Source organism: Parasteatoda tepidariorum, chromosome X2, assembly GCF_043381705.1.
Source record: "Parasteatoda tepidariorum isolate YZ-2023 chromosome X2, CAS_Ptep_4.0, whole genome shotgun sequence".
NCBI lineage: Eukaryota > Metazoa > Arthropoda > Arachnida > Araneae > Theridiidae > Parasteatoda > Parasteatoda tepidariorum.
The window spans coordinates 44,564,029-44,577,819 of NC_092215.1; the positions used below are offsets into that span (position 1 = coordinate 44,564,029).

The 13,791-nt window shown below is 30.7% G+C and overlaps 1 protein-coding gene across 15 annotated transcripts in view; it reads right to left on the reverse strand.

Annotated features, from left to right (window-relative positions):
• Window positions 1-13,791, reverse strand: part of LOC107443630 (dentin sialophosphoprotein) — a 137,090-nt gene that overhangs the window by 51,216 nt on the left and 72,083 nt on the right. For all 15 annotated transcript variants that reach the window (XM_071188400.1, XM_071188404.1, XM_071188405.1 and 12 more), the window contains one exon: window positions 3,926-4,048. In XM_071188400.1, the coding sequence (XP_071044501.1) occupies window positions 3,926-4,048 (123 nt within the window). The remainder of the gene's footprint in view (window positions 1-3,925; window positions 4,049-13,791) is intronic.

Sequence of the window (13,791 nt, forward strand, 5' to 3'; positions counted from 1 at the left end):
TTAACCCTTTCGCGACGCAAAGCGCGAAAGCGCGCTTACCGCTGAGGCCGGCAGTCTCTCTAGCGTGTGTCTCCCCAGGGCCGGAGGGTTTTTCGATGTTAAGCCTAATTCCATGAAATTACCGAAATATCAGCGCGTTGTTTAATATTGTTCTGTAGAGTATTTAAGTGACATATGCTTTATATATATTTCTATGGATACTTTATTTACTTAAGTTATTTCTTGTTTAAATGTAATATAAATATTAATAAGTTTAAATATTTTGCATAATTTCCTCTATTTCCAGCTCAGTTAAAAATTTTCGACGCTTCGACATTCTAACGGTAAAAAGAAAAAAAATTCAAGCCTACAAGATCTAATTATCCACTAAAAACTAATCCGAAAATCGAAAGTAGCGAGAGATAAAAAAAACTCCCTTACTTACTGTAAATAAATATCACGTGCTAATTTAAAGAGCCCTCATAAAACATTCCCCCCCTCCACTCCTTCCCCTAAAAACCACGTGACTGTACTTTCATCTTGAGTAGAAGGTCAAATCTACATGTATCTGAAACCATATGGACATACAATGCCATCTTTTGGAAGAAATTTCATTTTTTAAAACGTTCCGAAACGCTGGCACAAATAAGTGACGGTCGGGGGTGAACGAGAAAACTCTCTGACACGCGGGTGTGTCGGTCGGGAAGTGAGCGCGTTTCTTGCTGGCACATATATGTGACAGTCAGCTCGAAAGGGTTAAGGGGCGGAGGCAACTCGAAGTGGTTTCAATACTTTTGTTTTCTTTCACAGGAATTGCATAATTTTCTCCTTTCAGATTTTTTTTAAATCTTAAAATAAGTTTTTGTCAACAATTAATCAAATTTTACATATAGATTTAAAAAAAAACTTCAGCTGATTTTTAAAAGGCAGCTGTAGTTTAAATATTGTTTTGCCAAAAAAAGCAAAATAAAAGATTATTACTTCTTTTTATTGAAAACTTTAGCAGTTTTTATATTTATTCTTAAGAGATATAAGGGAAATTAAGATTATTTTGATCATGAATGAAGCGTTTTTAAAATGAAGTCATCTATATAATCGACAATTGTTATTAGACTTGAATTAATTTTTTTTTCTTGAAGGATGATGCTTTTCAAAATGTTAATGCAAGTTTAAATTTTTTTTAATTGTTATTTTTGTTTCGAATGAAATTAATCATTAAAACTTTTATTTTTCTTTTATTTAATTAATTTTATTATTTTTATTCTTTAATGATTTATGGTTTATTTAAAAAATGGTTATTATTTTTGCTAATTTGTAGAATTTATTTCTCCTTAATTTCAGATAATTTTTTATTTACTTTTACAAACTTTTTTCATTTTCGCGATTTATATTATCTCTACATAAGTTAAATTAAAAGATTATTTTGATAATTTTAGTTAAATGTATTTAATGGGAGTAGATTAAGAGAGTTATCTTTAAATATTTTAGATTTTGCCTTGTTATAACGATTTTGCAGAAATCTCCCCTTTCTCGGATCTTTTATAATGGGAAATAAGTAATTGTGTTGTTATCTTCTCTTAGCTCAAATCATGTGGGCATCCCTTCCCGCTTTAATCGCGAACGAGAATGTAAGATAAATTTTGATACTAAAAGAAAACAAAAATTTATTAAATCTAAATTATTAAAACTTCATGTAAAAGAACGTACAAATCTATACAAAACCTTCAGGGTACTGAGGGTGTTACTTTAGGCAATTGCCTTCCCCTCAATAGAAAAGGTTTTGTTTTATGGCTACCGGGGCCAGTACCCCCTGCAGACGTCAGCTTCGGTGGTCATATTTTAATTTTTATTTCCTTCGTTTCCTTTGTTGCTGCAGATAAATTTTGAGATTGGCTTGTGGTGAAAACGTTTCGGCAAATACTCCGCATCGGTCGATAGCCCGCACCTTGTAAAGAAACCTTTTTTTGACAGGTAATCCGCGGATTATAAACCAGAAAATACGGTAGTAGAATAACCAAAATTCATACTAGCATTTTTTAAAATAGTATCACAATGCATTTTGTGATATAAAAACTGCATTATCATTGCTATGTTAGATAAAATCGTGAATAACAATCTCTGTGTTGGATTTTAAAATGGCGTGAATAAGAATCTCAGTCTTGGATTTCAAAATCGTGTAAGTAAGAATCGCGATGTTGGATTTTAAAATCGCGTGAACAAGAATCGCGATGTTGGATTTTAAAATCGTGTGAACAAGAATCGCGATGTTGGATTTTAAAATCGCGTGAACAAGAATCGCAATGTTGGATTTTAAAAGCACGAAAATACAAATTATGATATTGAATTTCTAAATCGCGTAGATATAAATCAGGATGCATAGTTTTTAGATCTCATGAATACTTATTGCAACGAGTAATTTTTAAATCGCGTATGAATGCGAAAATCGATGTTTGATATTACAATCGCGTGATAACGAATCACAATATTTAATTTTAAAAATATGCTAATACGAATCTCGACATTGCATTTTAAACTCCCGGAAATACGAAACGTGATAATGGATTTTAAAAACGCTTAAATACAAATCGCGATATTGGATTTTTAAATAGCGTGAATGGGAATTGCGAGTACGATTTTTAAATCGCGTAAAACCGAATCGCAACATGTAACTTTTAAATCAGTTAAAAACGAAAATCGATTATTTACATAAAAGTTGTCTGAATAAGAATCGCAATTTTAGCAGATTCCGGTGCAGTTTCTAATATTTAAAATTATGAAAATCAGCCAAACAAAAGAAATCAAATTTCAGCTGCCGAAACGAAACTGCTTCGAACTCTTTTCTCCAATCTATAGCGGAAGTAGCGGTTGTCAAGGCAATGCCGTACCTACCGAAATTCCACCCATTTTCTTCTGAAGATCCTTTTCTCAGGAGGCTACAGCAGGGGGGGGGGTAATTCATCTCAAGTCCGGCTATCGTTCGGGCTGCTTGGGTTTCTCTTATTGGACTCCCCAAAAATTTAAGTTTTTGGAACATGGTCGGAAATTTCAAAAATTGAGAGAAAAAAGCAGATTTCCGCTTTTTTGCAGAAGTCTTTCAACCCTGTATTTTACAAGTAACAAGATAATCAAACTGGCATTATTTTGGTATAGAGTGACATAGTTCTTGAAAGCATTGTATTGTACACCTCTTAAAATTTGATGTTTTACATTCTAAAAGTTTTATAACAAGAACTATTTATGAGGATACATCAAATTAAAACAAATTTACATTTTTATTTCATTTAAATAATGTTTGCCAAATGGCTTTTTTGTCTTTTCATTGTACAGCACACAAAATAAAAATAAAAAAACCCGATATAACTTTTGATCTAATGATCGTATCTTTACGCTCTAGGACTCAGTCTTAAGGGTTCAAGGGTATAAACTCAAATATACTAACTAATTAGTACAGATGATATTTTAAGTTATGAAATCAGACACAAAAATGTACTTTCATGTATATGCTCATTAGTAAATGTGAACAAATTAACAAAAGACTACAAATTATCTCGAAAAGTTCAATGCGAAGAATAGAAGTTTTTTTATTCTTTTATCAAAAATATTTTTGAAGTTAAGATTTATAAAAAGTGATTGAATGTGTGAGTCTGAAACAGCAATTAGTCTAATCATGATTTTTATATATATACATAAGCGTATTAATAATCAAATTGAGCTGAATCACGTCTTAGTTAATAATAAGATGAAAGGAAGTGTTACAAATGTTGATCACGGTCATCACAGAAACATATTTCTTTATTATTGAATTTAGTTATTGCATTCTGAATTGAAAAGTTAGATTGGAAATACTAATGTTATTTTTTTATATGTATAACCTTCTCATAATTTATTCAATATTAGAATTTTTTCACTGTGATTTTACTTGAATAATTTCACAAAAATAACCAACCTTGGCCTTTCTTTGGCCTTTGGTGAAACTTGGTCTTTCCGCTCTTGAATCTTCATATAAACTTGATATGTCGATTGTAGGACTAAAGTCGAACTCATAATAGTGGCCTCTTCCAATAGATGGCTGCAGAAAATAAAGATATAGAATATTTAAAAGCGTATTAAAAAATGTATACACAGAAAACAATTAAAAAGAAAATGTATGAGTAAATAGTATATTATTTACTTAATAGTAAAGTATATCAGTTTTTTATAAATAGTGTAATGAAATGTATATTATATAATCTATTTTACATAATATAATCTCTTATGCTTAGATTTTTGTGAAAGATCCTGAATTTATGAAAAATTTACTCTCAATTTTCTGAATAATGTCAGATTCTTCTGCAAAGATTCTGTTTTTGTGAAGAAGAAAAAAACAACATGTCTTTCAAGGAGTTGGAGGATTAAAATTAAAAATTGATGTCAGACTCTGGATTTCAGAAAGGTTTATGCATATGTCTTACTACTAATCATGTGCATTTAGAATTTTTCTCTTAGTTTCATAAAAGGATCGGGGACTAAGGTTCAGTATTCTTTTGGCCTAGGTATTCTCAGTAATGGTGAATTTACTCAGAATACCAAAATAAGAATTGCAAAACAACAAATTTGATCCATATGCACTACGGAAAAGTCTCACATAGGGTGCAGAGATCTTGTCCCTGCACAGATGAATAGTCAGTGTACCTATCGAACAAACGAATGTTGGTACGCGAGTCAGCCATAATGCCTGCTCAGACCACCAGACCACCTCAACCATAGTAGTCCTTTCAAACAATGATAGGACAATGCAGATATCACCTCCAAGATTATATGCAGATTAGAAATTGTTTCGAGTCTCCGGACTGAATTGTGACTCATCACTGAAGAGAACTTGCCACCATGATAGACAATCTTTCGGGTGGTTCACAGTCAAAAGGATGCAGACTATAAAGGGTCTGGCATACAGACCACCTGCATTAAGTCTGAGGGCCATTGTTATCCATGAAATGGATGCTTTTATTGCATTATACAGCTTGAAAAGCAGTTGTGCCACCATCACAGTCCTATCCCTTCTAGCTAGAAGTCTCAAATAACGTTTTTAAGTTGTTGTTATTGCCCTTTTGCAGCCTTGACCAAGTTGGCAGGCCACTGTTGTCTCTGTGAACTGTTTCTTAAACTTCTAAAAACTCCAATTTCCCTAGTAGCTTGTGATTAGCCCACCTTGAGTCTTCCAACTAACATCTAGTTGACTGCCTATAGGGTAACAAAAAATGGGTAAACAAAAAAAAAATTTAAAAAAACAATGATTGGGCTAAGTTATAAAGATTCAAAATGTCCTTTCACTACAATCCTCTGTGAGCAAATGAGATACCTCTACACAAAAGTGATAACAGCATCACTGTCTTACAATGTTACAGATCACTTCCTTAGCAAAGGTGTCTGTATTTGCTTAAAGCTACCCCTTCCCTTTTATTGTTTTCATCAGTGTATGAATAAGAGAGATTTGGATACAATATTAATATAAAATAAATCTGTATTTTTAAAAACTCTTCTTTTTAGAAAATATATCTATGAACCAATTTTGTATAATGATAGGTAAGTTTTTCATGTCCTGTTATTATCTGGAACATAGTCCGAAAAATTCTTTTTTTGTGATTTCTGATTGATTGAACTGATATCAATTTTTTATTTGGTATCTCAACAAATTCAGTAGTGCAACAGCCCATGGAAGGTCAACACCTACTGTTTCCCTCTCATTTTTCGGGTTCATGAGAAGATGCTTCCGTTAGGTGGTCAACTGAACATGGAACCCCCAGTGTTTAGTCTCAAAACACACTTGATACTCATTTTATCAACCCGCTGGAAAGATGGAAGGGTGAGTCAACTTTGATTGGTTCAAAGATAAAACTTACAACCTGTGGCAACAGCATAAAAGGAATTGTATTTTGAGTAAAGATTTAATCTGGAAATCAACCTTGGGTGATGTGGTTATTCTTACATGGTATGACTACACTTGTTATGTATGGCATTTATCTTTCTTTTTGGCCAACAATTAATTTGGTCTACCAACCATCATATGGAAAAAATATCTTTTTATTCATATGTGATCTTGTGATTACTATTTTTATGAGGAAAAAAAGAATTCTAGTCAGATTAATATTTTGTTGCAAGAAAAAAATACCAATTTACATAATAGCATGGGTTCTACTCAAAAAGAAAATTTCAAGACTGAACTTATTTTTTGACCAATTAACTTGATCTGCTATTAACTCTTCATCATTAAGGTTTTGTCTGAGGTAATTTTTTAAAAATAATTAAATTTTGTATCTTAGTATTAAACACAAGTATTAAATTCTTAGCATTAAATTACAATGCACATATACACAAGTATTAAATTAATTTGTATTAAATTCTTAGCATCTCAAGATATCGAGAATAATTACAAACTCAAGCAGATTCAGATTTAACAAGGCAAATTTTGTTTACACACAAGTTCAGTCAAACCCATTTGTTGATTGTAGTGAGTCATGAGTCCATGAGCTGATCATTTTGTCTTTTTTGTATGAATTAGTAAAAACAACAATGTTATGAAAAAAATTTAATCCATTTTATTTATTTACACAGGAAAAAAATTTTACATTTTCATAAGAAAATTTTTTTTTATTTTTAAAATTTAATTTAAAAAACAAATTGGAAATACATATTAATTGGAGGATGAAATTCAATCAACTGGAACTTTTTTCAAGACTGATTTCAGTCCTCAGGACTGAAGAATGGCATCCATAAAAATAGACATCATTGTGTGGCTTCTCAGTAAACAAATTTTTGCCCAGTTAACAATTACTATTTGAATAAATTAAATTTTTCTCAGGCATAAACAATAAGTTTAATTATTTCTAGTACTTTTGTTGTCTGGTACAGTCGAGAAGAAAATTTAGCATATACATTTCTTCTTTAACTCAAACCACTGACGGTTCTGCAAGTAAAAAGTCGTAATTTAACCTGCAGTCTTCTCCGCATAGCAAAACCGGTTTCCCCATCTTATTAGATAGGGAAATAGTGTATAGGGGAGAAACACTCTCCCAATTTTGCCCATTAGCTAAGCCGCCAGTGATGCCTTTTTAAAAATTTCATTAATTTTTAAAAAAAACTTTTTTTTAAATTTTATCAATGCTAAAAGTGATGCATCAAGAAGAACTAATGTTTTTGTTAATTAAAAAAAACCAAGCTGAGTGGCCCTAAAACAAAATATAATGTCCCGATAGATTAATGTTGTCATTTCCAGTAACATATATATTTCATACAACACAACAAATAATACTTAATACATCAAAAGGACATTAACTATAACTTATGACTTAAGAACAAGTTCACAAGAAATTGCCAGGGTGGGAGCTGTTTGTAACCTATTAAATTATTAGTGTACATAATGATTTTAAGAAGTTATTTTTGTCCTTTAATAATTATGTTATTAAATACTATAGTATTTAAAGTTGCATTTATTTCATTATTATTTTAAACTTGTAATAATTACATTCATGTTAGGGTTGGTTGAGGAACTGTTTCTCATATTTTCATTGAGACAGAAAATATGGCTCATGATCACTTAAAGCAGTAAGAAAAAAAATTACAACTGTGCTCAGTTCCAATTTGTGAGTAATATTAAAGTTGCAATTTTAAAAGCAGAATAACAGAACTTTAAATCTAAATACCGCATAGTTAAAATGAAATTAGACTGAAAGACATTCTTTGAAAGCACAAATAAAGATAAACTATTTTTTCCAACTGGAAAAAAGTTTTACCTGATTTGCTACTCCTCAAAAAATTTTCCTAATATCCAATTTGCAATATCCATGCTTTTCCTAATATCCATGCTTTTTAGCGCACATTTAGCATATCATAAGCCAATTATTATTGACTTGGGTAGTTCAAACTGCTCTTTGATAGCATATTATTAGTTTAGGAAAAACCACATTCTGCATCAGAAATGTGAAAAGAGTAAAGTACTTAATAGGCATAGTTATTATCAACAAAACTGAAGAATTTTTCCTTCATAAAAACCAAGAGGTCTTCTATAGATTTCAATTATCCAAATGAAGTTAAGAATATATACAGAGAACAGTAATTTAAATCAATAAACTTCAAAATTGCATAAGAAAATTCCTTACCTTAATTCCTTAGTTAAGTAGAGTTAGACTTTCTGGATCCAAAAAAAAATAATAGCAACCAAAAAAATTTTATATAATTTCTACGTACCCTTCTCTTACCAGTACCAATGTAATTAAGACTGAAAATCACTGAAATACTTTTCCCTTATAACTGAACATATAATTTTTAAAAAAAAACTCACAGCACAACATTTCCACAATTTGTAGATAATCTATTATCGAAAGTATCTTACATTGTTTACCAAAATATGATTGGTAAGCAGTTTGTTACAACACTTTTTAACAAAACATTAATCCAGATAGACAATTGGAAGAAATTTCTTTACCCAAGATAAAAATAACTTAAGATCATTATTTTTATTAATTATAGTTTTCTACATACCTTGCCTTCCTATTGCTTATATCAGCAAGGCTGAAAGTCATTAATACCCAATTTTTTTTAAATACATGAAAGCCAAAACTTACACCACAACCGTATTGTTTCGACAATCAAGAGGTAAATCTAAATATTTACCCTAATTGAAAGATCTTCCCCTTTTTCAACATACTCATGCTTGATGAATGGAAGAGTTCCATTACAGAAAGCGCATTATAGATATATGTTATCTACCAAAATATGTTTGGTAAGTAATTTGTTTCTGTAGTTTTTACAATAACACAGAACCATGAAATGAATCTATAATAAAATAATTTAAGTTATTAATTTCAGTAAATGAATGATGAATGAGAAATGATGAGAGTAGATATTTCAAAGAGACTTTTATAGTCAAGTTCTAAAAGAGTAAAACTATAAAGGTTCAATTCACAATTTAGATATAGTTCTTATCAGATTTTTCTTCATGACAGAAAAAAAAATTTCAATTAATCAGAGACAGAACACTAATGCAATGTAATGTAATGAACTCAGTTTGATTGAATTTCATTTTGATTGAAACAAAATGAATGAAAATGTGAATAACGTTGGCTATGAATAACGTAAGCAAAAAGAAACATTTTTAAAAAATCTTTATGCAAACATGTCAGATGCTGGTCACTAATCTCTCTCACTCACTATTCCCCATATTCAGCCTAGAGCAGATTCCATCCCTCTTTACTCATTGCAATTACTTTTACTAGTGTTCATGAATCTCACAGAAAAAAGAAATTATTTTAGATTAAGTCTATGAGAGCTTCACTTCTATATTCTTTGGCAAAATTCCTACATTAAATAACATAAAACTAATTTTATGAGCTAAAAAGGGTAAAAAAAATTTTGACAAGAATATAAATTTTAGAATTTTCACATTTCTGAAAATATATTTTGTTATTTAAATAAAACAAAATATATAAAAACTTATCGGATCTAACTCATCTCCAAAGCAAAAATATACATTCTAAGCAAACAAAATTATGCTAAAATTATGATAAACAGTTTCAGATCAACACCAGATAATTAAAAGATAATTAATGCAACTTCATTTTTTTTCTCTTTATAAGTTTCTTTACTATTTAAATGCTTAATTGTAAGAAAAAATTTATATATAAAATACTAATATAATAAAGTAAAAATAATTTATTTTCCCTTTATATTACATCAACTCATAATTACACTGTACGTGCATACGCACATTTGACACACAAACTTAATAAAAAATTAAAGGGAATATACTTTTAAACATTTCATAAAAGTTTTGAATACAAAAAAGGAATAAACTTTGTAGTTGGAAACCCTTTAATAACAACAATATAAATGCTAAACAAAGCTTTAATACATTTCTTGCGCCCAGGAAACAATTTAAATAGCTCTTTTGCTATCAATATAATGGTCAAATTGTAGCTGAGTTCACGATCAACCTTGGTTGCTCTAATGTGCAAGAAACTAGTCTCTAAGTTATTCAAAAATAAATATGATTTCAAAGAAATTCTCTATAAATTTGTTAGGGTACTAACAGTGAAGGAAGACTCGTAAGTAACCTATTAATAGCAACCTACAGCTTCCATATTCAAAAAAGCTGATGTCAAACATGTTTATAAAGTAAATAAATATCAGAAATAGCATAAATTTTAAAGGTGCAAAACATTGTAGGACAAAGCATCAGTTGCATTCAAAGAGATAATCAACTTTTCAATACTTGTTTAGAGAGATCAAAAATACTAAGCTGCAGCAGCATAACTAGCTGCATAACTAGTTGAACCTACTGCTTCTAAACCTAAGGCCCCAAAGTAAATAATAATTATCTATAAACTCTAAGTTTTGCAACAATTTAATAGAAAATGTAAAAACGATCCATGAAATAATACTGAAGGCGTTTAGAATAGATGCAGTGAGAAAAAAAAACATTTTACAAATGGCCTAACTCTACTTGCGTGAGAAGAAAGCTGCTAATAATGATCTATACTCAGGTAAATTGTTATAAGTTAAAACACTAGATACAATCACACTAGTGTGACACAAACACATTATTATACTTAACACTTCTGTTCTGTTCACTGATATTCCATTCATTTTCCTATCGACGTTTAATTAATTTAATGCTTATATATCGTTCAATTTCATTTTGACACCAGATTCTACAATTAATACATTCTACAGGTTATTATAAACAACTCTACAGTAACTAAAGCCGACCACTACTTTTTCCTGCATCAAGGTGAGATTCTTTAAAATTTGTAACAAAAAATCGGATGCAGTTGCCTCATTTTTATATGGTGTATGCTGCAAAATGAGAAGCTCAGAAGGTAACAAAACTACCCATAGGGTCAACAGAGACAGAAAGAATTGACAGATTTAGAATGAATAAGAATGCAGAAAGCCTTATCTTTCAATTTGTTTTCATGGTGATATTAAATTCCATTGCGGGATTGAAGAGATACTTGTGAGAGCTTTAACTGTTTTTATACTAGGGTATGATTTGGCACATTTATCAAAGCTACACATTACTAACTTACATTTCTTTAAATATTGGAACACTTACTGTATAGTGTGCCAAATGAAAAAGTTATCACACAGAACTTTCTAATGATAGAATTTTCATGAACTAAGTATCAATCTTTATGGTTTTTGGGGATGATCATAAATCATCTAATTAAATAAGGCTAACTATTATTTAAGTTACGAAATGAAACATAAAAATGCACTCTTTCTGAATAAACATGTTCTTTCTTTACATATTGCATTACATACTGGGATCACTGATTCTCAAAATAAGGAGGAAAGACAAAATTTCTAAATAATTGTTTATAAATTGGAACACTAGGAAGCTATTTATATTTAGCGATAGTCTCAAAAAAATGGTTAAACAATATTTCCTTTGATAATAGAGTAAATGAAGAGAACCATAAACTAACTCAAGACAGCAATACTTAATTTTTCTCTGTTGCTAAGGAACCAAGTTGAGACAGTAAAATAGAATGAAAAAAAAATGAACTTAAACAAATGTTGAATGACATCATTCAATATTTTATGATAACTCGGAAAGGTCTACTTATTAATAGTTAACAGAAAATTTTTTCGAAGTTTCTGGGCAACAGACACTTTTTTAGACATGTGATTGCTGGAAGAAGAAATTATCTGAAATTTTTTTCTCTAATTTTTTCCTTTTAGTTCTTAATTTTTTATTTTTTTGTAATCGAAAATAAATAAAAGACTATCATTTTTATGCACAAAAGTGACATTTATGAAATTTGAAGAGAGAACGAAAATTTTATTTGTCCAATAAATTTTTTCATTATCAACACATACAAGAATGTATACATTGAAAAAAATTACATATTAATCATTATTCAAACTGTACAAGTCATCATCAAATAAAAATATATAAAAGAGGCTTTTAAAACTGTGAAATCTGCAGCAATCACTGATAAAAAGACTGATGATAATACCACATGTATGAATATATGATATCATACGAATTGGATGCATCGAAAAGGGGTTCATTAAATGAACATTTCGTGACACACGTATTGTAATAAAAATACTATATTGAAAATATCAAAATTTTTAAAATTATTAATTTCAAAATTTTTAAGCGAAATCAATCTTGATCATAACCAAAAATTAATTGTAGAAACTATAAAATTAACGTGACAAATAGCTTATACTCACATTAGAAATACGAGTTTCACATATCATAATATCATCAGCCTTTTAAAATATCAAGCGGAAAAAACAAAAAAAGAGGGCAAATATATCACATTGATTAAAGAATTCTTCTGCTACAAGTTGGAGTTTTCAATAAAATTGGTACCAAAGAAAATGCAAAGTTAAAAAAAATTTAAAAATTTCTGAGTAGTTCATTCATTTCCAGCCGAAGTTATAGAAATTTTTCTCTGTCTTGTGTCCTCAAAGTTTATCCGAAGTTGTGAACATGTGAGTGAAACTTGGGGTGTGTGGAAAGAATGCTGGTAAAGGCGGAATAAATGTCTCGTTAACTTGATTTTAAATGGTAAGGAAATTTAAATTTTAGATTAGCAGATATTCGAGAAAATTTCGTCGGAATATAAATTATTGTTTTCTGGAAATCAGCGAATTAACTATCTTGATATTCCCGAAATTCCATTAATTAGCAGAAGAATCACATCCCTGTCTTTTGGTCTGATTTCTGACCAAAAAGCAAAGATTGTTTTCTTTTTAATCTTGTTTGAAAATAAAATTTTAATCAATTAATAAATTATTCAAGATTTTAAAACTTGAATACTAGAACTTTTAATCTGACATCATTTGTGTTTTTTTAATAAGCTCTCTAGCCTTGGACACCAAAACAGAACAGCAGATTATCTACTAAGGTGGAGCAGCAACTAAAGACTAAAGAAGAATAGCCCATTTAGCCAGGCCGTAGTTAACAACGTTCTTGCTGGAAATGTTGAGTATAGCCTTAATAAACAATTTATAGACCCAACTGAATGACTTCCATCAACACCTTTCATCACAAGTTAACAAGAAATTGGATCACCCGGTATTGCTTAAACAACTTGCTTTGGAGATTATAAATACTATCCCCAAACACTCAATACTGGTGTACACAGACGGAAGCAAGACGGTCACATCATCTGGCAGCGGTGTCTACATTAAATCAAATAATTACTCCTTTAACTTCACCAAAAGGAATCCTGATTACTGCTCAGTTTTAAGAAGTGAACTCATTGTTATTGATACTGCCCTGGATTCTCTTCTAACATTACAGGATCACAATAATATCTGGATACTCTCTGACAGTCTCAGTTCCATACAGTACTTATCGCATTGGAGGAAGGTGTGAGACAAAACAGGATCTTCAATCCTGCACAAACTTAAAATCCTGTCACGACTGCTTGAAGTCCACCTCCAGAGGATCCCTTCTCACATTGGGGTTCTGGGCAATGATATCGCTGACACTCTGGCTAAGGAGGGGACAGAATAAACTTTGATGAGTCCAAATTCACTCACCTTCATGGAACTGGCATCGAAAAAGAAAAAAGAAGACAATGTTTCCTGGCTCGTACCCCCCAAACATCACTGGTACCAGAGCACCCGTCCAGGAGGTGCACTCAACATTCGGTGCTAGCGCAAAGATCAGACGGCACTTACCAGCAGCCACCTTAAGTCTCTTTCTTTCGAGAGTAGTGTTAAAATCTTCCCAAACTGACTCAGGTGCCACAACATGCAGGCTTCTCCCCAACATATCCTGGACTGTCTTGGACTGGACAAGAGGAACATTCT